This window comes from Hemitrygon akajei, chromosome 10 (genome assembly GCF_048418815.1).
Source record: "Hemitrygon akajei chromosome 10, sHemAka1.3, whole genome shotgun sequence".
NCBI lineage: Eukaryota > Metazoa > Chordata > Chondrichthyes > Myliobatiformes > Dasyatidae > Hemitrygon > Hemitrygon akajei.
Window position 1 is genome coordinate 152,394,922 of NC_133133.1, and position 25,282 is coordinate 152,420,203.

At 43.2% G+C, this 25,282-nt stretch overlaps 1 protein-coding gene across 2 annotated transcripts in view; it reads left to right on the forward strand.

The window, feature by feature from the left end:
* Positions 1–25,282, forward strand: part of lrp6 (low density lipoprotein receptor-related protein 6) — a 149,808-nt gene that overhangs the window by 68,116 nt on the left and 56,410 nt on the right. For both annotated transcript variants that reach the window (XM_073059413.1, XM_073059412.1), the window contains one exon: positions 1,137–1,334. In XM_073059413.1, the coding sequence (XP_072915514.1) occupies positions 1,137–1,334 (198 nt within the window). The remainder of the gene's footprint in view (positions 1–1,136; positions 1,335–25,282) is intronic.

Consider the following 25,282-nt stretch of genomic DNA (forward strand, 5'->3'; position numbering starts at 1 on the left):
GAACTTTCTCCCCATTTAGTTAATCTGCACTATACTTCTGAAGCATTGCACCACCACCCCCAAACAACCCATAATGCACTTCTGTCCATCTCTGGTAAAGTTTGTGGGTTCTGGATTCACCTTGGAACCCACAGAACCAGAATAAAATAAATTGTCCACAACCCCAAGGAATGCCCTGGGAGAGATGTAAAGGAAGTTGTGGAAAATAAGATATTGGAAGCTCACTCTTTTTAAATCTACGAGAAACGAGCAGTTCATATTTATTTATTGAGGTACAGTGCGGAGTTGGCCTTTCCCGCCCTTCAGGCTGCACCACCTAGCAGCCACCAATCACGGGGCAATTTGCAATGACCAGTACGTGTTTGGACTGTGGGAAGAAACCGGAGTACCCGGAGGAAGCCCACACTTGGTCAAGGGGAGAATGTACGAGCTGCATCCAGACAGCAGTGGAGATTGAACTTGAGTCACTGGTACTGTAAATCACTACACTACTGTGATCGTTGTAAAACGTTTTTCACTTGTGTGGATGTGGGTAAAGTGTGTTATATGTTGGCAGAGACTACCAATATTCATAAATTATGTGCTCGTGATATCCTTGATGCTTCTGAGTTGAAAAGTGATTTTGGAACTGCTCATTGTTTCAGAGAGTAATCCTGTGGGCAGGATTCGAAGTCTTCAATTAACAGGTTGAATGATTTGACTTGTTGATAATTACTCCAATTGCATTATTTAAATTTAAAAGATTGACTTGTGCAGTGAGCTAAGGGGAGTCTTGATAGATTTGTTTCATGTTACAATTTTGTCATAAAACCAATACGAAAATGATAACAGGATTACTTGCATTAGCTTAATTCTTTCTAAAATTAAAAAAAAAATCTTGTTGATGTTTGTACTGTACCTTTTGGTTTTAATTTAATTATAACAAGTTATTTCATTGAAAGATGACCGTATTCAAAATATTTTAGCATTGAAATTGGAGAATCCCCCAATAAGTTTGCAGGCTCATCCTATATGGAAAAATGTGTGTGCCTGTGTCTTGAGACAACTTGTTATTCCATTATTTTAACCCTGAAATTCAGTGCATGTTAAAGTTAATTTCAAGGTCCTTAAATGTTGTATTTGTTTTTTAATCTTAGGTACATGTATTGGACAGATTGGGGTGAAGTGCCAAAGATAGAACGAGCTGGAATGGATGGTACAAAGAGATCAATTATAATTGACAACAATATTTACTGGCCAAATGGGCTGACCTTGGATTATGAAGAAGAAAAATTATACTGGGCAGACGCTAAACTGAGCTTTATTCACCGATCAAATTTTGATGGAAGTTTACGGTAAGTGTATTTTAAGAGAAATTATTTCCTATGATTGAAAAAGCAACTTGTGTTATTATTGAGAGGTGATTGAGGCAATTGCTAAAGTCCTTCAGTAGCTGAAACTAGTCATTTAATGATACAAAACACCCTCCCTTTTTGGTTTGTGGTAGACTTCTTGTATATTGCATTGAAGACAAGTATTGTTGGAGGCTTCAATGGAAAAGTTAAAAAAGTCAGTGAGATGTTTCTTTGTAACACACAATTCAGTATTAGATCACTGGAATTTCGTCAATTATTTAAAATAAAACTTCAGCAAAGACGGTGCCAAACTGAACAGACTGATTTATTTTCTCGATCTTGGGCCATAGGACATTGGAGTAGTATAGGGTCATTCAGCCCATTGCGACTGCTCTGCCGTTCCAACATGACTGATTTATTATCCCTCTCAACCACGTTCTCCTGCTTTCTCCCCATGGCCTTTGACGCCCTGACTAACAAACACCTGTAAACCTCTGCTTTAAATATATGCAATGACCCAACCTCCACAGCCATCTGTGGCAATGAAGTCCATGGATTCCTCACCCTCTGGGTGAAGAAATTTCTCCTCATCTCTGTTCTAAATGGATGCCCCACTATTCTGAGGCTGTGCTCTCTGGTCCTAGACTCTCCAATTACAAGAAACATTCCCTCTGCATCCACTCTATCTAGGCCTTTATCCCTTTGCCTGCCCCCCCCCCCCCAACATTCCTCTGCAATGAGTACAGGACCAAAGCCATCAAACACTTTTCACTCATTAATCGTTTTATTCCTGGAATCATTCTCACGAACCTCCTGTGGACTCTCTCCAACACCATTATGTTTTTTCTTGGACGAGGGGCCCAAAACTACTCTCAATACTCCCAAGTGCAGTCTGACTAATGCCTTATGAAGCCTCACCATTGCATCCTCTCAAAGTGAATGCTATTACTGAATTTGCCTTTCTTACCACCGACTCAGCCTGCAAGTTAACGTTTAGGAAATCTTAAGCAACACACACACAAAGAACTGGAGGATCTCAGCAGGCTGGGAAGCATGTATGGAAAAAAGAGTAAACAGGCAATGTTTTGGGCTGAGACCTTCAATCAGGACTGGAAAGGAAGGGGAGGAGTCAGAGTAAGAAGGTGGGGGGAGGGGAGGAAGAAGTACGAGGTGGCAGGTGAAACCAGGAGAGGAGGAGGGGTGAAGTAAAGAGCTGGGGAGTTGATTGGTGGAAGAGTTAAAGTGCTGGAGAAGAGGGAGTCTGATAAAGGACAGAAGACTCTGGAAGGGAAGGGGGAGGAGCACCAGAGAGAGGTGGCGGGCAGGTAAGGAGATGAGGCAAGGGTGGGAAACAGAAAAACAGAATGCTGATGGGGGGGTGCAATTACAGGAAATTCAAGAAATCCATGTTCATGCCATCAGGCTGGAATCTTTTCATTATATTAATGGTATGTAATGATTGTTACTCTTAAGTCCGTGAGTGAGATAAACAAGTGCAAGACAAAATCTGCTAACCAGTGGCACATAAATTCAGAGTCGGAAATGATGGCAATCCCAAGCTGTCTCATGATATATTTCCAAAACACTTCTGGCCCCAAGCGTTTTGGATAAAGGGTACTCAACCTGTATTATTTAAAATTATAAACTAGTTTTGAGTACACATCTCAGGTTGTTCTTGTAAATCTGATCTGTGATTGTTGGAATAAGCAATCCTAGTTCTAGGTGTTGAGCAGTTTGGAAGAGTGATGTTGTAGGATTGCTTTGAATTACCTAAAGGGTTTTCGTCTCTTGTGTATAAATTAATAACGGGTTCAGGTAGACAATCTCTCATGCTGAGTTGTCAATCTAAAGTCATTACTTGAGCTAGAATGGTTTTATTTTCGATAACTCACTAAATGTAAGATCATTTGTTTCATTATTCTGGAAGATGTTTACCACTATTCTGCTTTTGGCTGGAGCCGCAGGACAGTGAGAGAACTCCTTTCCGAAGTGGGATAATTGGCTATATTCAGTGCATTTACTTTGGGCATCGGAATGTCTTGCTGATGACATACATACAGATAGTTTGAGGTGGTACCACTCTGCTGCATTATTTCATGCATGCTGAGTACGTCCATTCCTATTTAATATTAAAATGATAACTGAATCAATCTTCTGCTGAATGAACACATGCACCAGTTTAAAGAATCAAGTGGATGTTGGGGTGTTGACCCTAATTGAAAATGGCTTATAAATTTGCCAAGAATTAGTAATGTTTGAATGAAAGCTATGAAAACATTCTTTCATGTAGGCACTTGGTTAAATTCAGTTTTAATACCAGTCCCTGAAAGCTATGGTAGCGTTATGGTTAGCACAGCGTTTTACAGTATAGGCAATCCAAGTTCAATTTCTGACGCTGCCTGTAAGGAGTTTTTACGTTCTCGCCGTGACCACATGGGTTTCCAGCTGCTCTAGTTTCCTCCCACAGTCCTAAGACGAACCGGTCGGTAGGTTAATTGGTCATTATAAATCGTCCTGTGATTAGGCTCGGGTTAAACAGGTGGGATGCTGTGTGGCGCAGCTGGAAGGGCCTCCTGCGCACTGTATCTCAATCAGTAAATGTCTTTTGAATTAGAAGGATTAAAGGGATGATTTATTTCAGTAATTTGAGAGAGGGAGAGTGAAGCTAAAGTCAGACGTATCACTATTACAGCGGAGTAAAGGGAATTACAGAGGCATGAGAGATGAGCTGGCCATAGTTGACTGGAAGGGCACACTAGCAGGGATAATGGCAGAGCAGCAATGGCTGGAGTTTCAAGGAACAATTCGGAAGGTGCACATTGGATACATCCCAAAGAAAAAGCATTCTAAAGGGAGGATGACACAACTGTGGCTAACAACAGAAGTCAAAGCCAACATGAAAGCAAAAGAGAGCATATAAAGAAGAAAAATTAGTGGGGCGTTAGAGATTTGGGATGCTTGTTTAAAAACTAACAGAAGGCCATTTACAGCCATAAGAAGGGAAAAGATAAAATGTGTAGGTAAGCTAGCCAACAATATCAAGGAGGATACCAAGTGTTTTTTCAGATAAAGTAAAAGAGAGGCAAGACATTGGAGGTCGTAATAGGAGATGAGAAAAAATGGTGGACAAACTGAATAAGTTCCCCAGGGTTCTGAAATAGGTAACTGAAGGGATTGTGGAGGCATTAGTAATGATCTTCCAAGAATCACTCGATTCTGGAGGACTAGAAAATTGCAAATGTTATGCCACTCTTTAGGGAGAGAGACATAAACTTAATTATAGGACTTCAGTGGTTGGGAAGATGTTCGAGTCAATTATTAAGGATGTGGTTTCAGGGTACTTGGAGGCACATGATAAAATAGGCCAAAGTCAGCATGGTTTCCTTCCTTCCCTGACAATTCTGTTGAAAACCTTTGAGGAAATAACAAGCAGGCTTAACAAGAGAGGATCAGTGGATATTGTGTACTTGGATTTTCAGAGGGCCTTTGACAAGGTGCCACACATGAGGCTGCTTAACAAGATGTGAACCCGTGGTATTACAGGAAAGATACTAGCATGGATAGTGGAGAGGTAGAGATACTAGAGGATTGGCTTATTGGCAAGAGGCAAAGAGTGGGAGTAAAGGGAGCCTTTTCTGATTGGCTGTCGGTGATGAGTAGTGTTTTGCAGGAGTTAGTGTTGTGACTGTTTTTTTTACATTGTGTGTCAGTGATTTGGATGCCACAGTTGATGACTTTGTGCCCATTTTTGCAGACGATACGAAGATTGGTAGAGGGGCAGGTACTGTTGAGAAAGCAGAGAGGCTGCAGAAGGACTTGGACAGCTCAGGAGAATGGACAGAGAACTGGCAAATGGAATGCAGTGTCAGGAAGTGTATGGACTTGCAGTTTGGTTGAAGGAATAAACATTATACTATTTTAGTTTTAGTATTTTAGTTTTTAGTTCTGGTCACCAAATTATATGAAAGGTGTCAACAAAATAGAGAGAGCACAGAAAACATTTACTAGAATGTTACCTGGGTTTCAGCACCTAAGTTACAGAGAAAGGTTGAACAAGTTAGGTCTTTATTCTTTGGAGCGTAGAAGGTTGAGGGGGGACTTGATAGAGGTATTTAAAATTATGAGGGGGATAGATAGAGTTGACGTGGATAGGCTTTTTCCATTGAGAGTAGGGGGGGATTCAAACAAGAGGACATGAGTTGAGAGTTTCTTTATTCAGAGAGTGGTAGCTGTGTGGAATGAGCTTCCAGTAGAAGTGGTAGAGGCAGTATGGACAGGAAAGGAATGGAGGGTTAAGGGTTGAGTGCAGACCAGTGGGACTAGGTGAGTGTAAGCGTCGGCACGGACTAAAAGGGCCGAGATGGCCTGTTTCCGTGATGTAATTGTTATATGGTTATATTGTAGCGATGTGCTACACACAGCGCTGAAATAACGACACGCAGTTGGTAAGTCATTTCGAGACTAGTTTATTCAAACTTCGCGGTGCTGGTATTTCAATCCCTAGCGCCCGCCCTCTCCGGACGGAAATGACATCAGAGGTGCATTACCAAAGTCTCTCCCCGCGCACTGGCTAACTGTGAGCCAGTTCGCCTGCGCAGAAAGTGGGTTGCCACATAACCCCCCCCCCCCCCAGAACCTGCAATACACCCCCCAATGTCCTCAGTCTGGGTCGGACTCTGTTTGGGAGGTCTGCCTGTGCACCACGGTGCCTGAACCGCGACCGGCTGCACCAAGTCCACATGGGCTGGTTTGAGTCGGTCCACTGTGAAAACCTCCTCTTTCCCCCCCAATGTCCAGAACGTACGTTGACCCGTTGTTGTTGATTTCCTTGAATGGCCCCTCGTACGGCTGCTGTAGTGGAGCCCGGTGTCCGCCCCTTCGTACAAACACAAACTTACAGTTTTGCAGTTCTTTGGGTACATGGGTTGGGGTCAGTCCATGCTGTGAAGTTGGTACGGGGGCCAGGTTGCCGAGCCTTTCGCGTAGCCTGTCCAGGACTTCTGCGGGTTCTTCCTCTTGCCCCCTTGGGGCTGGTATGAACTGTCCTGGGACGGCCAGGGGCGCACCGTACACCAACTCGGCCAATGAGGCATGCAGATCCTCTTTGGGCACTGTACGAATTCCAAGCAGGACCCAGGGAAGCTCGTCCACCCAGTTAGGTCCTCTCAGGTGGGCCATGAAAGCCGACTTCAAGTGACAGTGGAAGCGTTCCACCAGTCCGTTCGACTGTGGGTGGTAGGCAGTTGTGTGGTGCAGCTGCGTTCCCAACAGGCTGGCCATAGCTGACCACAGGCTGGAGGTGAACTGGGCGCCTCTGTCGGAGGTAAAGTGGGCCGGTACCCCGAAGCGGGCTACCCAGGTTGCGATCAGTGTTCGGGCGCAGGAATCAGCAGATGTGTCGGTGAGCGGGACCGCCTCTGGCCACCTCGTGAACCGGTCTACCATAGTTAGGAGGTACCGCGCTCCTCGGGACACTGGTAGGGGGCCCAGGATATCCACATGAATGTGGTTGAACCTCCGGTGGGTGGGTTCAAACTGCTGTGGCGGGGCTTTAGTGTGCCGCTGCACCTTGGCTGTTTGGCACTGCGTGCACATTCTGGCCCATACACTGACCTGCTTGCGAAATCCGTGCCACGCAAACTTGCTGGAGACCAGCCCGACGGTTGTCCTGATAGATGGGTGCGCCAAACCGTGTGTGGAGTCAAAAACCTGCCACCTCCAGGCTGCCGGGACGATGGGGCGAGGTTGGCCGGTAGCCAGGTCGCACAGGAGGGTCCTATCACCTGGGCCTACGAGAAAGTCCTGCAGCTGCAAACCCGAGACTGCGGTCCTGTAGCTGGGCATCTCGTCGTCTGCCTGCTGCGCCTCCGCCAGTGTTGCATAGTCCACCACCAAGGACAGGGCCTAGTCCACCCCCAGGGACAGGGCCTGGACAGCTGGTCTGGAGAGGGCGTCCGCCACGACGTTGTCCTTTCCCTAGACGTGCTGGATATCCGTCGTGTACTCCGAGATGTAGGACAGATGTCACTGCTGGCGAGCCAACCAGGGATCGGACACCTTCGTGAACGTGAAGGTCAACAGTTTGTGGTCCGTGAACGGCCTGCCTTCTAAGAAGTACCTGAAATGCCGGATTGCCAGATACAGTGCCAACAGCTCCCAGTCGAAAGCACTGTATTTGAGCTCTGGTGGTCGCAGGTGTTTGCTGAAAAACGCCAGGGGTTGCCAGTGACCCTCGATGAGTTGTTCCAGCACCCCACCGACTGCCGTGTTAGATGCATCCACTGTGAGGGCGGTAGGGACGTCCGTTCTGGGGTGCACTAGCATCGTGGCGTTTGCCAAGGCTTCTTTCGTTTTAATGAAAGCGGCAGCAGACTCCTCGTCCTAGGTAATGTCCTTGCCCTTATCCGACATCAGGGCGAACAGGGGGCACATGATTTGGGCAGCTGAAGGGAGGAAACGGTGGTAAAAATTTACCATACCCACGAATTCCTGAAGGCCTTTGATTGCGTTGGGTCGGGGGAAATGGCGGACTGCGTCTACCTTAGCAGGCAGAGGGGTCGCCCCATCTTTAGTAATCCTGTGGTGTCGAGCCCGAACTGGCATTTGGCCGGGTTGATTGTCAGGCCGTATTCACTCAGTCGGGTGTAGAGTTGACGGAGGTGGGACAGATGCTCCTGACGACTGCTGCTGGCTATGAGGATGTCGTCCAAGTAGATGAAAGCAAAGTCCAGGTCGCGTCCCACCGTGTCCATTAACCGCTGAAACGTCTGTGCAGCATTCTTTAGGCCGAACGGCATGCGGAGGAACTCGAAAAGGCCGAAAGGGGTGATGAGTGCTGTTTTGGGGACGTCGTCCGGATGCATCGGGATTTGATGGTATCCCCGGACGAGGTCCACCCTGGAGAAGATACGTGCGCCGTGCAGGTTTGCTGCAAAATCCTGAATGTGCGGCACAGGGTAGCGGTCCGGTGTCGTAGCCTCGTTCAGCCTGCGGTAGTCGCCGCATGGTCTCCAGACCCCTGTTGCTTTGGGCACCATGTGCAGGGGGGAGGCCCATGGGCTGTTGACCGCCTTATGATCCCCAATTCCTCCATCCGCTTGAATTCCTCCTTCGCCAGGCGGAGCTTTTCCGGGGGGAGCCTTCGTGCGCGGGCGTGGAGGGGTGGTCCCTGGGTCGGAATGTGGTGCTGTACCCCGTGTCTGGGCATGGCAGCCGTGAACTGCGGTGTCAGAATCGATGGGAAGCCCGCCAGGAGGCTGGTGAATTTGTTGTCCGACAGCGTGATGGAGTCCAGGTGTGGGGCCGGCGAACGTCTGGAAAGTCTCAGCATGTACCAGTCCTTTCCCTTGCAAGTCGACCAGCAGGCTGTGAGCTCGCAAGAAGTCCACCCCCAGGAGTGGTTGGGCCACGGCGGCCAGTGTGAAGTCCCACGTGAACCGGCTGGCGCCGAACTGCAGCTGCACTGTGCGGGTGCCGTAGGTCCGTATCGTGCTGCCGTTTGCAGCCCTCGGTGGGTCCTGGCTTCCTGTTGCGGGTGTTGTACCCCGTCGGGGGCAAGACGCTGATCTCCGCTCTGGTGTCGACCAAGAAGCGACGTCCAGACTGTTTATCCCAGACGTACAAGAGGCTGTCCTGGTGGCCAGCTGCCATAGTCATTAGCGGCAGCCGGCCCTGGCCCTGGCAGGGTGGGCGACAACAGCGGGCTTTTATGCCCCACCGCTTGTGGTAGAAACACCACTGTTCACTGGCCTCCTCACTCCTGTCCCTGTGTTTTGTGCGCCCCCCGCCGGGCCTGGTCTGGTCCGCTGTTGGCCGCGTGGCCTGGTAATCTGACCGACAGATGCCACGCTCTCCCTCTTGGCTTTCCACAGCACGTCTGCCCAGGCCGCCACCTTCCGGGGGTCGCTGAAATCTGTGTCGGCCAGCAGCAGATGTATGTCCTTGGGCAATCGCTCCAGGAACGCTTACTCGAAAATCAGACAGGGCTTGTGTCCATCAGCCAGGGCCAACATCTCGTTCATCAATGCTGACGGCAGTCTGTCTCCCAAACCGTCCAGGTGAAGCAGGCGGGCACCTCGCTCACATCGTGAGAGGCCAAAGATCTCAATGAGCAGCGCTTTGAATGCTTCATATTTGCGTTCTTCTGGGGGCGACTGTATGAAATCCGCAACCTGGGCGGCCGTCTCCTGGTCAAGGGCGCTCACCACATGGTAGTAACGCTTGGAATCAGAGGATATCTGCCAAATCTGGAACTGGGCTTCTGCTTGGCTAAACCACACGCATGGTCGCAGCGTCCAGAAAGTCGGCAGTTTTAGCGAAACTGCGTGAACAGATGAAGAGTCGGTCATCTTTGGTCCAAGTCCTGTTTGGACCGTCGGGGTCACCAATGTAGCGATGTGCTACACACAGCGCTGAAATAACGACACGCACTCGGTAAGTCATTTGGAGACTAGTTTATTCAAACTTCGCGGTGCTGGTATTTTAATCCCTAGCGCCCGCCCTCTCTGGGCGGAAATGACATCAGAGGTGCATTACCAAAGTCTCTCCCCGCGCGCTGGCTATTTGTGAGCCGGTTCGCCTGCGCAGAAAGTGGGTCGCCACAATATATGGTTATTTTCGAATTGAGAAAATTCAGCAATCCAAGGTGCATAGGATCTTGGGAGTCCTTGTGAAGGATTCCCTAAAGGTTGATTTGCAGGTTGAGTCAGTGGTGAGGAAGGCAAATGCAATGCTGGCATTCATTTCAAGAGGACTAGAATATAAAAGCAAGGATGTATAAGGCTTTATAAAGCACTGGTAAAGTCTCACTTGGAGTATTGTGAGCAGTTTTGAGTGCCTTATTTAAGAAAGGATTTGCTGACATTAGAGAGGTTTCAGAGGAGACTTACAAGAATGATTCTGACAATTAAAGGCTTATCACATGAGAAGCGATTGTTGGCTCTGGGCCTTTGCTTGCTGGAATTTAGAAAGATGAGGGTGAAAGGCCTAGATAGAGTGAATTTGGAGAGGATGTTTCCTGTAGTGGGGAGTCTAGGACCAGAGGGCACAGCTTCAATAGAGGGACATCCATTTAGAACAAATGAGGAATTTCTGTAGCCTGAGGGTGGTGAATCTGTGGAATTCGTTACCACAATTGGCAGTGGATGCCAGGTCATTTGGTGTATTTAAGATGGAGGTTAATAGGTTCTTGATTAGTCAGGGAGTGAAAGGTTATGGAAAGAAGGCAGATGACTGGGGTTGAGAGGGAAATGGATCAGCCATGATGAAATGGCAGAACAGACTAGATGGTCCAATTCAGCTCTAATAATCTTATTTGAAATTTGTTTAATGAAAATCAATTTTTTAATAGTGGTACTACAACAGTGTGTAGTCTTTAAAATCTAAGCTATTTTAAGGGTGAAATCAGGAAGTCTTATATGCATGGGTTGATGGTCAATTGGAGTGCATGATAAAGTGCATTTGGGGCACTGAAATTTTGTAAAATGTGGGTCAAAATGAAAATAAAAGAAACGCAATAAAGTAGTTAGAGTTGAGATTCAAATTTCCTGATGGAAAAATAAAATGAGTGCCCCAAAGACCACATGCTTATACCTCATTCTTTGCTTGGTTGGTCAGATTAATCCTTAAAGAACTGAGAAAAATTATTAGTTCTTGATAGTCAACGACATCAGAAAAATCAATGGGTGCCCGAACATTAGTCCTGATGTCATAGTCTCAGGACTTGATAGTATGAAACAGGTTTTTAAAACAAAATGCATAACATTACCTTAGTTTGCAGTTTCATAAAGTTGTACCGGGTATTCTTCTCCCCTTTCATAGTCATAGAGAAAAGGGAATGTTGGCAGCTAGGAACCCATTATTCACACACAATGGGTATGAACTGTAGCATAAAAATTGTACCATTTCAATTTCAATCAGATTGATATCACATGGATACATTTAAAGATGCAGAAAAATGCTTTTTTGGGGAAGTATTATTTCTAGTTCTGATGTTTTGGGGTACAGAGCATGTCAAAAAAAAGCAGTTCAAATAAAGACACAGGCATCTGATTAAACACTGTAAAACCTCAAAGGGAATAATTGTGGTTAGAGTTTAATTACATTGGTTTCAAGAGATTGTTGCAAAGGCTCTTCCAGAAGGCGTCAGGAGCCTAGTTATCTTCTATAACCACTCTTCTATTATAAAGTCAGAAGCTGGGATATTTGTTGATGATTCCACAATGGTCAACTCCATTTGCACCTCAAATGAAGCAGGTCATGCCTGCAAGCAGTGAACCCTTAGCAACAAGTTACGGTCTTCACATTGCAAGTAACATCAGTACCACAAAACATGCCGTCACCCTTCTGTTCAGTGGAATTACCATTATCAGGTAACTGGAATCTAGACAGAGGAAGCAGGGGTGATTTCAAGAGCAGGATCAAGGACACTGTCCCTTGATGCTACTCAGTCAAATGCTGCATTGCTCCACACCTGGAGTTTATATTTTTCATATTTTCATATTTGTACCAACACTAATACCTGGAGCTCAGTGGTGAGGCTGAAACCTAAACTGGGCGTCAGTGAGTAGGGTATTGCTGGGTAGGAGAGTGTAATCAATAACTTCCATCACTGATTGAAACTGGATTCATCAACTGGGGGTAATTTATTTGTTCTGGATGAATGAACTGGACAGACAGGACATAATCTGGGAAGTTTTCAACCCAGAGCAAACTTCTTTGTTAAAAACTACTGTAGTAACTTGGAAAGCACCACTAGATGTGGTAGTTTGAGCTTGCAGATCTTCAGAGCAATTTGGCCATGGTATTGTTCGGTTCCACTGGCTTTGTTACATCTAGTGATCTTAGCCATTTTGTGAGAATGAAGTGAATTGGCAAGAGCTTGATTTTTTTTGAATTGTTTCCATTCCTTCAATAGAGGGTAAACATCATTGAACCCACCCCTCAAAAGCACTGTAGGAGTACATTCACAGGAAGAAATGCTGAGGTTAAAGAGGATTGGTCACCACCACCTTCTCAAGGCAATTGGAGGTGGCCAATGAATTCTGGCATTGCTGATGATAGCCAAATTGGGAAGGGGATCAGTATGAAGACGGGAAGGATTGAAATTGTTCAATTTTGCATGAATGGTAAATGGTGTCCTTATCAGCAATGTTGTCACCCAGTAGGTAAATTGGGGGGGGGGGGGGGGAGGCAAAAAAAGGTGGTTGAATTTGGAATGTAACTGTGGTTAATGAGTGTCGAAGGGGTTGGCTTTTCATAGATTTGGTATCAAATGTAAAGATATTTAAGTATACGTTAAATCTAGAACTAAATTAATTGCACCTGAAATTTTTGTGCTGCTGAGAGGCCGAACAACTGTCTTTGTCTGGGATTGTTAAAGGAAATTCTGTGTTGTTTCTGCACTATAAAATTGGATCGCTGCCTGTCACAATTTTAAAGGACTTATTTCAAGCTGCAGATGCGGCTTGCAGCCTGTGGCTTAACTTCTCCTTCAGTGCAAGGCTCGGTGATTTGGGAAGAGGGATCTGATACTATTTTGGCTTGCTCTATATAAGATGAGTCAAACACATGCACATCTGCACTTGATTAGAAACATACTTAAGGGACAAACCACACGCTTCGTTTTCCAACTGGTCTTCAATATCTGTCTTTATTCAGCAGTTTATAAATTGCATCATGTTAAATGCAGTTTTAGTGACTTGTCATAATTTGTTATTTATTGCGTCTGTAGTTCGCTGCTTTCCGTATGTCAGGACTGGCTGATGCCCCCCCCCCGCCCCATTCCTTAAAGTTCCTTATCCATTTGGCTTTTGGGAAGTGCGCTAATTTTAGCACCAGCAATAAAGCTAGGATTAATCAGATAACTTGCTAACGAGAGAGCAATGAAAGTGGACCTTGGGTACACATGGACTGTGCTTCATTTACATTCAGCAGCTTTCAAAAATTGATGAAATTCACATAAGTAGCAATAATGAAATCTAAAATCTTTTAAGTTTTGAATTCACTACAGTTGATCGATTGGGTAATTGGACATGTGTTCAAAGTGTATTTATTATATAAGTGTGTATACATTATACAACCTTGAGATTCATCTCCTGACAGGCAGCCACAAAACAAAGAAACCCAAAAGAAGCCATTTTCTTTTTTAAAACAAAAGACTGTCATGCACTCAATATACAAAAGGAAAAACAAATCATGCAGACATAGTATTCTGAGCCAAAGTCCGCGAAGAGGGACAGAGTAAACGTCATGGAGCAGGGAGCTGAATTGGCTCATCACTCGCCTTTGGGCCCTTGACATCCTGACCTTTTCAATCTGGCCTGGTGCCTAAATCATCCAAATATCAGGTTCACTCACTTCGATGTGTTCTGGGGCTCTGACCCTGCTGCCTCAATTTGGCCTGTACCCTGACCTTTCTGATTTGGCTGTGCGCATAAGTCGTCATCCAAACATTGATTTCAGTATGCTCTGGGGACTCGACCCTTGTGCCTTGATTTGCCCCGTTCCTGATCTTTCCGATTCAGCCTGGTACTTGAATTGATCGAACCTTGGGTCTTCCTCACTCTTGGTGACTGGCCCACTTTCTCACCTTGGTTCTGTCGTATCAAATTACCTCCAAGTCCAAAGGAGAGATACAAGCTATTGTTTGCGGCCATCATTTACCAGAAAAAGCGATTAACAAAGTATTTTGTTGTTTTTTGTTTATTTGGCTACCAGCCAGAAGTTGCTGAGATTCACCAGCGCTGTGCGCTATCGTATGTGAAAGTTGAATATCTGTGCTCTACCTGAACTAAAACTATTCATTAAAACATTATTAAAGTAACTTGGTATGACTTTTACTTTAATGTTTCACTCTCAGGATCATTATTTCTCCTAAATATTCTATAAAGCCTCAATTTGCTGAATTACTCCAGTAAGTTATCACAACAAGTCTTGTACATGATTGGTAAAGAACAAAATCAATTCATGAGATCTGGTGCAGATGCATAGATTTAATTAAACTTTATTGCCTTGATATCAGCAATAAATGTGAATGATGCAGTTAGTGAAGACTGTACCTTCAACCCTGTTTTCTCATGCTGCTAAAGGTAGGCCTGAAGTATCATTTCCATTACCCTGTTGCTACGGGAACCGGGTCTTAATGTGACATTAGTGCCAACGGTGTAAATTTTGCTTTTACTGAATCTTAAATTAGCAGAGATTTGTTTGGGTAGAAGTTTAAAACACTGATATTTTGTACCTTTTCATTAATATACCCAAGCAGCTTTGTTTCATTGGAGTATTAACAAAATGGTGCGTCTGTTCTGTAAATTTTCCTTTGTCCACTTTTTTTCTCAGCTACACAAACCAGTTTAACCAAGACGTGCAATCTGGTGTCCAGTTGTAAAGGTTGTTTTACTGAAGTACTATCTTCCTCTGACACGTCAAGGCTAAGCCAGTCAAATCACATTGTCTCTTGTGACCAGTGCAAGAAGCAAATAATTGTGGTTTAGTTCAGGCAGCTTATCAATTATATTTCAGTTAACTCCCTGAAGTGGTGGCCCTTATTAATAAGTTAGGATGTGGGTTGATACAGGCAGATTTTCTGCATTTTCCCGGAGGAAGCAGCTGTTAATAAGCAGAGTTGTGAGTTACCCAGGGAATATGCCTCGCTGATTTTTTTCCCCTATTTAGTTCAAAATTATTTTGCAAAATGTCACTGCAGTGAATCCATCAAAAATATATGCAGCTGTATGGAATGCCTCCATGCAGCACAGCTTGGCTTTGAATGTGGATCTATATGAACGATGGCATTTAGTAAAATGGCCATAGTTTATTTTTCCTCTTTTTGGACTTCAAGGAACTAAATTGCTTTGAGGGATATCATTCGAGAAGAACTTAAATTTTGTGGAGTGAGAATTAAATTTATAAGTAAATTGAGGTGATGAAATTAGATTGGAAAAATAGAAATAACATTGGCAACTAAGGTAAAATTGTGGAGGGTTCAAAGGAAGTCATTCGAAGTATAAAAGGTAAACAAAGTATCAAAAGTTCTTAACTTCCAGAGATGGTAAGTTTTTAAACTTTGCCCAACATACGGTGGGCTGTTCTGTCCATATAGAAGGAGCAGGACGTGAGAGTGTAGAAGATAATGTCAAAATGGTAGGACTTCATCCATCAGGGGAAGCATGTAGAGCATTTTATTAAAGTTTTAGCGCTGACAAGATTGAATGGAGGGATTCCCCCCCCCCCCCCAAAGTGGGTATTGCAAGTAGAAAAATAGTTATCAAAAATCCATTCTGACCAATTAATGTGGCTAGAAAGTGAAATCTGTAATTGTAGGAAGAGGTTGTGTTATAATTGGGTTGCTGTGGAAGAGAATCTAAATAAGAACATAATTTTAGAAGTTGGATTGAAAGGATTACACTGGAGAACAGTGGTGGAACATAAATGCTGGCACAGGTCAGTTGGCTTGGAGTCTTTCTGCATGATTATTAACAGGCTGAAGCCTCTGCTCTTTCTAAGTAATTCGGCTACTTGTTTTCTTTCACGTGGCCATCAAATGCCCCTTTCATCCTTTTGACACCTAGCTTCATAAAGGATAACCTACAGTAGCCAGTTTATTTGCTACTATTGTTGATGAATAAACTCGTCAACTCGACTTTAACCGATGGATCGATGATGAACTCTGCCATCTTCATCAGGGCTGATGCATCATCCAGATGCAGATGGCAGAGTTTGTCATCGAAACAGCTAAAATCGATACCTGTACCCGGCTGGAATCCCGAGAAGAGTGTATTTGTCATATATGCCGGGAGAGCACTAGGCCCTTTTGCCACTATAGTTGATGGGATGGAGCAGGATATTCGAGAACTTGGTAACAGGGAGAATACTTCACAAAGTCAGCACCTGTGGTCAAGCTTGAACCAAAGTCCTTTGAGGGCTGGAGTGGGGTCTGTGTACATCCTGACCCATTTACAAGGTTAGGAGTGTAGGCACAGAATCATGCCATTATAATTGTTGCTCTTGCTGTTTACTTATGCAGTGCAATTCTGTAATTACAAGTGCAAAAGAAGTCCAGTTGTATGTGATTTTCAATGTGCAATTCATTGCAATATAATCCTTTATCGAGTCTGTCACACAGCATGGAAACGGCCCCTTTGATCTAGCCTGGTCCTGCTGCTCAACTCAGTGAGTGCCATTCACCCGTCTTTGATCAATATCCATCCAGGGGTTCCCAGCCTGGGCTCCACAGATCCCTTGCTTAATGGTTTTGGTCCATGGCATAAAAAGGTTGGGAACCCCTGAACCTTTCCTATCCATGTACCAGTCTAACTGTGTTTTAAATATGTTATTGTACTTGCCTCAACCACTTCTTTCAGCAGCTTATTCCATATACACACCACCTCTGTGTGAAGAAGTTACCCCTCAGGTCCCTTTCAAGTCTAACCCATGATCTCAGTTTTTGGATCCCTTCCCTTGGAAAAAGATCTGTGCATTCACTCCATTTATGCTTCTTATGGTTTTGTGCATCTCCAAGGCCACACCTCGGTCTCCAATGATCGAAGGAATAAACTCTAAAGCTGTCCAGCCTCTCCATATAACTTCAAGTCATTTGCTTTTAGTTCTGTCTGTTAATAACACCCATCTGTTCAGCCCTCATGGTACTATAAATTCTTCTCAGTCGTCATCTAAAGGAGACTGACTAGCCCAGAGGAAGATTTCAAGATGTTTATTCAAGACTAATTTTGAGACCTTCATCATGCCAGGCATGGAAGCTGAAGCGACTAAAAGACCACAGCAGAGTTTAAACTTTACACTTTGTACTGATCTCCAAGCAATTGTAGCAGAAGGTTATAAGCAGGAATGATACAGGCAAAATCAGCTCAACCAATTAATTCATTTTTTATATCAAAATTTTGGAAAGTAATATTTGCTGCTACTTTTAAGATTCAAGTGGTGAAATTGACTGTCTCTCTTATAATGAGAGTAAACAAACATTTTGATACAATTGAAATAATTTTTATTTATTGACCACCCTGCGTACTTTTTTGAAAGGAGAATGACAATGACAAAATTGTTGATTTGACCTTTTCTCCCCAGTTTTCTAGATATATACAGATTGTCATGCACAACGCCTCTGGGCCATTTGCTTAAACAATAAAATTGTTCTGGTGATAACAATATGACAATGTCACACTCTTCTGCAATTCCCAAATGTTCCAGACTAATGGCTTTCCCCAGACGAAATGTGTGCTTTGGGATTAACCAAACCAAACTGAGGCAATAAATAAAGTTGATTGTACTGTCGCAGGCACAGCTGCAGTGGAAAAACCTGGTTGTAGCAGCATCACAGGCGTATTTAAATCACTCAATTTGTTTAATTTATCCAAGAAAACAAGTTCCGTTTTAGTGGCTAGTGATCACAGTGGACAGAGCATAGCTCAACTCTAGTTGCTGGTTGGTTCAAGAACCATATGATTGAAGAAGAGTAGCTGTTCTCAAAGCTAGTGGTTTAGGATTTCAGCTAGCTAAGCGAAAGTGGCATGGAATGGACGATGGGGATCATTGACAGATTTTGCCACCTTGGGGTAGCACTTAATAGGTGGGGAGGGATTTGCCTGTGAGGTATTGGGCTGAGTTCACTACTTAGCACAGTTTTCCTGTGCATTGGAATTGCCATAACAAACCATGATGCAGCCAGTCAGGATACTTTCAGCAGTACATTTGTAGAGTCAGAATCAGGTTTATCATCACTGGCATGTGTCGTGAAATTTGTTAACTGAGCAGCAGCAGTTCAATGCAATGCATAATATAGAAGAAAAAATAAATGATTAAATCAGTTACAGTGTATGTATATTGAATAGATTAAAATCATGCAGAAACAGAAATAATATATGATTAAAAAAATGTGAGGCAGTGTCCAAGGGTTCAATGTCCATTTAGGAATCGGATGCCAGAGGGGAAGAAGCTGTTCCTGAATCGCTGAGTGTGTGCCTTCAGGCTTCTGTACCTCCTACCTGATGGTAACAGTGAGAAAAGGGCATGCCCCGGGTGCTGGGAGTCCTTAGTAATTGATGCTGTCCTGGGTACTTTGTAAGCTAGTATCCAAGATACAGCCGACTAAATTTACGACCCTCTGCAGCTTCCTCCAGTCCTATACAGTGCCCCTCCCCCTGCCCCAACCCCATACCAGACAGTGATGCAGCCTGTCAGAATGCTCTCCATGGTACATCTACAGAAGTTTTTGAGTGTTTTTGTTGACATACCAAACTTCAAACTCCTAATAAAGTGTAGTCGCTGTCTTGCTGCCTTTATAACTACATCGGTATGTTGGGACCAGGTTAGGTCCTCGGAGATCTTGACACCCAGGAACTTGGAACTGCTCACTCTCTTCACTTCTGATCCCTCTATGAGGACTGGTATGTGTTCCTTCGTCTTACCCTTCCTGAAGTCCACAATCAGCTCTTTCATCTTAGTGGTGTTGAGTGCCAGGTTGTTGCTGCGACACCACTCCACTAGTTGGTATATCTCACTCCTGTACGCCCTCTCGTCACCACCTGAGATTCTACCAACAATGGTTGTATCATCGGCAAATTTATAAATGGTATAGAGTAGTGGGCTAAGCACACACCCCTGAGGTGCACCAGCGCTGATCGTCAGTGAGAAGGAGATTTTATCACCAATCCGTACAGATTATGGTCTTCTAGTTAGGAGGTCAAGGATCCAGTTGCAGAGGGAGGTACAGAGGTCCAGGTTCTGTAACTTATCAGTCAGAACTGCAGGAATGATGGTATTAAATGCTGAGCTATTGTCAATGAACAGCATCCTGACAGAGGTGTTTGTATTGTCCAGGTGATCTAAGGCTGTGTGAAGAGTCATTCAGATTGCATCTGCCATTGAAATTTGGTGTTCAATGACAAGTCAAACCTCCTAATTTTTGAAACATGAAATTTCAGAATCAGGTTTAATATAAGACCATAAGACATAAGAGCAGAATTAGGCCATTCAGCCCATCGAGTTTGCTCTGCTGTTTCATCATGGCTGATCCAGATCCCATTCAACCCTCTCTTAATATCATTGGCATATTTTGTGAAATTTGTTGTTATGCAGCAGCAGTACAATGCAGTGCATAATAAAAACCATGAATTACAGTAAATAAATTGTGTATATTGTTAAATGATATATACAGTATACAGGCTTCACCGCTATCCGAAAGAGAGTTCCTATGAAACCTTTCGTAAGCAAAAATGGCATAAAGCGAAGAAGCAATTACCATTAATTTGTATAGGAAAATTTTTTTGAGCTTTCCCAGACCCAAAAAACAACCTACTAAATCATACCAAATAGCACATAAAACCTAAAATAACACGAACCTATAGTAAAGGCAGGAATGATATGATAAATACACAGCCTATATAAAGTAGAAATAATGTATGTATAGTGTAGTTTCACTTACTAGAATCGGGAAGATTTGGCCAAAAACAGATTTGTAGAGAAAAAAATCATCACATACGCGCATGCGCACTCACCTGCCCGCGCAAGGCTTCACGGTCATGGTAGTCTTTCTAGGGGTAAACACAAGTTTAAAGCGGGTGCCTTTTTTCGTAATTTCTTCGATTTCTTTTGGGTAGTGAAAACAGGTACTAATGTAGGTCTTTCATGAAAGCAAAGTGGAGTAAAGCGAACTTTCGGAAAGCGGGAGACACCTGTATAGTTAAAATAGTGAAGTAGTGTTCATGGGTTCAATGTCCATTCAGAAATCTGATGGCAGAGGGGAAGAAGCTGTTGCTGAATCATTGAGTGTGTACCTTCAGTCTCTTGTATTTCCTCCTTGATGGTAGCAATTAGAAGAAGGCATGTTCTGGGTGATGGGGGGGTCCTTAAAGATGGATGTTGCTTTTTTGAGGCATTGCTCCTTGAAGATGTCTTGGATACTATGGAGTCTATTGCCCATAAGAGAGCTGACTGTGTTCACCAGTTTATGCAGCTGCTTTCAATCCTGCGCAGTAGCCCCCCACCCACTCCCTTACCAGATGGCAATGCAGCCAGTTAGAATGCTCTCCACAGTACATCTGTAGAAATTTGCAAGTGTCTCCTCAGACTCCTAATGAAATGTAGCTGCTGTTGTGCCTTCTTTGTAACATCATCGATACACTGGGCCAGGATAGATCCTCAGAGACTGACACCCAGGAACTTGGAAGTTCCTTACTCTTTCCACTTCTGATCCCTCGACGAGGACTGCTGTGTGTTCCCTCATCTTGCCCTTTCTGAAGTCCACAGTCAGTTCTTTGGTCTTACTGATGTTGAGTTCAAGATGGTTGCTGCAAGACCAAACAACTCACTGATATATCTCTCTGCTACACGCTTTCTCAAAACCACCTGATATTCTGCCAACAATAGTTGTGTTGTCAGCTAATTTATAGATGGCATTTGAGCTGTGCCTGGCTGCATAGTCATGGGTGTAGAGAGCAGAGCAGTGGGCCAAGCACACGTCTCTGAGATACGCCAGTGTTGATCATCGGTGTGGTGGCGGTGTTATTTCCAATCCATAAGGCAGTCGAAGATCAAGTTTCAGAGGGAGGTACAAAGACCCAGGTTTTGGAGCTTTTCAGTCAGAACTGTAGGAATGATAAACACTGAGCTATAGTCAACAAACAGCAGTCTGACATACTATAGGTATTAGTATTGTCATTATTATATTAGTAAGTTCATTCTGGTTGACTAGTTGGAAGCAGTTTTGTTCACTTAATTATCAAAAAATCAAATCACTAAGACTTTTAGTTAAATTGGTCTTGATTAATGTACAACTAATTAAATCTCATCAATCATTCAGTTGTTTACATGTGGTACAAGATAAGTGCTAAAGCATGTTGCATCAATCTTATTCCATTTGACAGCCAGTTCTCTGTGAATGTTCTTCATTCATTGGTGAGATGTGGACTGTATGGGCAAGGTGAGTTTATTGCTCACTTCTAATTTCCTCCTATACAGGGTAGTCTCTTTAAAAAGTTTCAGAGTCATTGCATTTCTGATGGTTTTGGATTCACCCACAGCCAAAGGTTATTCATATAAAATTTTGGCATCCAGCAATTGTAATGACCAACTGTTGATAATTTTGAGTGGTACTTTTTTGGAATGTAGTGGTTGCAGAAAAATTCTGTTAGTGCATGTCTTGTTTTCATTTTTAGGGAGAAAGCTTTAGCTGAAAATAAACAATTCATTGTTAAGTCTACTTTAATATCTGAAATTAAAAATTGAATTCTTTATTGTTGAAAACTTAAGGAAAAGGGCACAGTTGTGTAGAAATGTCTGTTTTCATTATGTGGGGATGAAAATGGAAGCTCAATTGTATGTTAAATGCATTCTGGAAGAGTAGTGGTTGCTAATGCTGCCTTGCTGTATAATTTAGATAGATCCTCATTTTCAAATCGTTCTTTTAAAATGGGTGATGGAGTTTAGGGGGCAATTATTTTGGGCAGCTATTTGGTCATAAATTCTACCATGTTAGAGCTGGCTTATAATGCATGCAACATTATGGAAAAGTTGCAGAATAACTTCATGAAAGCTCTCTCATTTTCTTTGACCCTGTAAACATTACCAAGAGGGTAAATTTGAACACTTTATGTTTGCAGTGTTTAAATTCTACCCATTTCTCCAAAAAAATGTAAGTTTATTCAGGGTTAAGGATCTGATGCAGGCTTAAATCTCCCAATCTCATAAGCAGATATTACTTGCTTTATTGTATCTCAGCAATGATTTTGTTTGCATTTTTATGCTTTTACTTAAGCTTTAACTTTTTTGTTCATTTGAAGTCAGTAAGTTGCAGGACTGTAATACTGATATTCCAAAACGACTTGGGTGAACATCTGAAGAATGTTACGATAATTAAGTCCTTGCAGCCAGGCAGGGTACATCTCAAGTTACTGTGGAAGAATAAATGTTTGACTTAGATTAGTACAATATAATTTTTTACATCAATTATATATAACACCACAGAAAATAAATAGATTAAATTCAAATATGTCTGACCAATGTTTTCCATGTAATCAAGAAATTGGTACTTTTTTACATTCTACTTGGTCTTGTTTTAAAATTCAATCATTTTGGATAAATCTAAGACTTTTATTTGGAACAAATTACTGGAGTACAACTCCCACATAGTCCAGTATTATTTTTATTAGGAGACATTGAAGGGACAATACCGAAACTTAAATTGAATAAGTATCAGAAAAAAATTTATAAAAATTGCATTGGCAGTAGCCAAAAAAGTTATCGCAGTTACTTGGAAATCTGATTTATATTTAACTATGGATAATTGGAATAATGAAATATATAGTTGTATTCCACTTGAAAAAATTACATACAATCTAAGAAATGAATATGATATATTTTTGAAAATTTGGCTCCCATACCTACAAAAGATAGGATTAAATACATAGGTCCTTTGAAGATAAAATTATAAAGTAATTGGGGAAAGTAAAAATAAAAATAAAAATTATTTTGAACTCCATGGAGCATGTGGGGATCCTCCGATATCCAGGCAATCTTTCTCTTCTTTCTTTTTTTTCTTTCTTTAGGCAAGGGTTAAGGGGGGGAGGGTTAATATTATTTTTTCTCTCTCTTACTATTTTATCATTACATTTATTCTTTGTAATTTTCTAAATAAATAAATAAATAAATAAATAAATAAATAAACGTTACTGTGGAAAGCTCGGGAAGAGATTGCTGAGATGTCGACAATGGTTTACATTCTCCTTGGCCACTGTAGGGGTACCCGAAGACTGGAGGTTGTAAAATGTTGTTTTATCGTTCAAGAAAGGGAATAAGGATAATCCTGAGAATCATAAATCAGTGAGTCTTAAGTCACTATTGGAGAGGATTCTTAGAGACAGGATTTATGAGGATTTGGAGAAGCATAGTCTGATTGGAGATCGACAGCATGGATTTGTAAGAGGCAGGTTATGGCTCCTGAGATTTTTTTTAAGCAAGTGAGAAAACAAATTGAATGTAGAGCAAGGGATGTGGTGTATTTGGATTTTAGTAAATCTTTGACAAGATTCATCATGGTAGGCTTACCCAGCAAATCATGAGGCATGGGATTCATGGAAACTTTGCTGTGTGGATTTGGAATTGGCTTGACTTCGGGAAGCAGAGGGAAGTAGATGAAGGGTAGTGACTAGTGGTGTTCTGCAGGGATCTGTTCTGGGTCCTCTGCTCTTTGTGATTTTTATATAAGGAAGTAGAGAGGTGGGCTGGTAAGTTTGCAGATGATACAAAGGTTGGAGATGTAGATGGTGTTGGAAGGTTGTAGGTTACAGTGGAATATGGACAGGTTGTGGAGTTGGGTGGAGAAGTGGCAGATGGAGTTCAGTCCAGAATCGTGTGAAATGATACTCTGGTAGATCGAACTGGGAGGTGAAGTACAAGGTTGGTGGCAGGATCCTTAGCAGTGTGGAGAAACAGAGGGATCGTGGGATCTTGCCACTTGAGTAAATAGGGTGGTGTGCTGGCCTTCATATGTCAGGAGATTGAGTTCAAGTGCTGTGAGGTAATTTAAAACTCTGGTAGACCACATTTTGCTCAGTTACGGTTGTCTTATAGGAAGGGTGCGAAAACTTCAGGGAAGGTGTAGAAGAGGTTTACTAGGGTGCTGTCTGGATTAGAAGTGTATCTCCTGAGCAAATGTTCAGTGAGCAAGGGCTTTTCTGTGACAGAGGAGGAGAGACAACTTGATAGAAGTGTATAAGATTACGAGAGGCATAGACAAAGTGGACACCAAGCATTTTTCCCCTGGTGGCAATGGCCAATATCAAAGAGTATCAGTTTTTAAGTGAGTGGAAGAAAGTGTAGGTGGATGTCAGAGATGGGGAGTGGTGGGTTCCCAGAACTCGCTGCCGTAGTATAGGGACATTTGAAAGACTTGGGCACATACATGGATGTGAGAAGGGTTACGAGCTGTTTGGGAAGTAAGGGTTAGGCAGATTCTGGAGTAGGTTTATATGTAGATTGGCACAACATCTTGAGCCAAAGGACCTGCACTATCCTGTGTTAAATGAGCTGCTTTGGCATGCTGCTGAGGTTTTTGTAAGCCTCTGCCTCAGTTAAAACTCCATAGGATTTTATTTTATGCGGCTAGTTTAGAGCTAAGAGTTTGGCTTTATTAATTAGGAGTGAAACAGGTTAAGAGCTTGGTATCAGAACCAGGTTTAATATCACTGGCATATGTCAAGAAATTTGTTGTTTTTGTGGCAGCAGTACAATGCAGAGAGGGGAAAAAACCTTCAGGCTTCTATACCTCCCCACGATAGTAGCAGTGAGAAGAGGGCATGTCCTGGGTGATGAGGGTCCTTAATGATGGATGTCACCTTTCTGAGGCACCACTCCTTGAAGATGTCCGAGATGCTACGGAGGCTAGTACCCGCGATGGAGATGAATCCTTTTACAACTCCTGTGTACCATGGATTTTTATTTTTGATTAAATTCTGACTACAAGCTCCAGTTTGGAGAAGATAAATGCATTAGCAGTACCATACTGTAGTTATTTTCTCTTGTTGGCATCCTATTATCAAAGCAAGTGGTGGGCGTCGTGTGGAGGCTTGCGAGCTTCAAGGACTCCATCAGGTGATGCCAACTCAGGGCCACCCATATTGGAATGGTTGTGGGCAAGATGCCAGGCGAAGATTGATCTAGTCCTGACCCCTGATCACTGGCTCCCTGGCCCCTCCCAGGCCACACCTCATTATGACTCAAGCCAACCAAAGCCAAGGCGGCTTTGCCGCAGTACATTGACGTGGCCACAAGCTGGAGGAGCAGCTTGACAAAAACCAATTACAAGTGTGACGAGAAAGGCACCCTCCCATATGAAGTAACAACATTAAAGTGAGTCAATTCAGGTGGATGTAAAGGATTGATTATTTTGAGACCTATTCCATCGTGGCAGGACATGAGAATATTTGAATATTCCT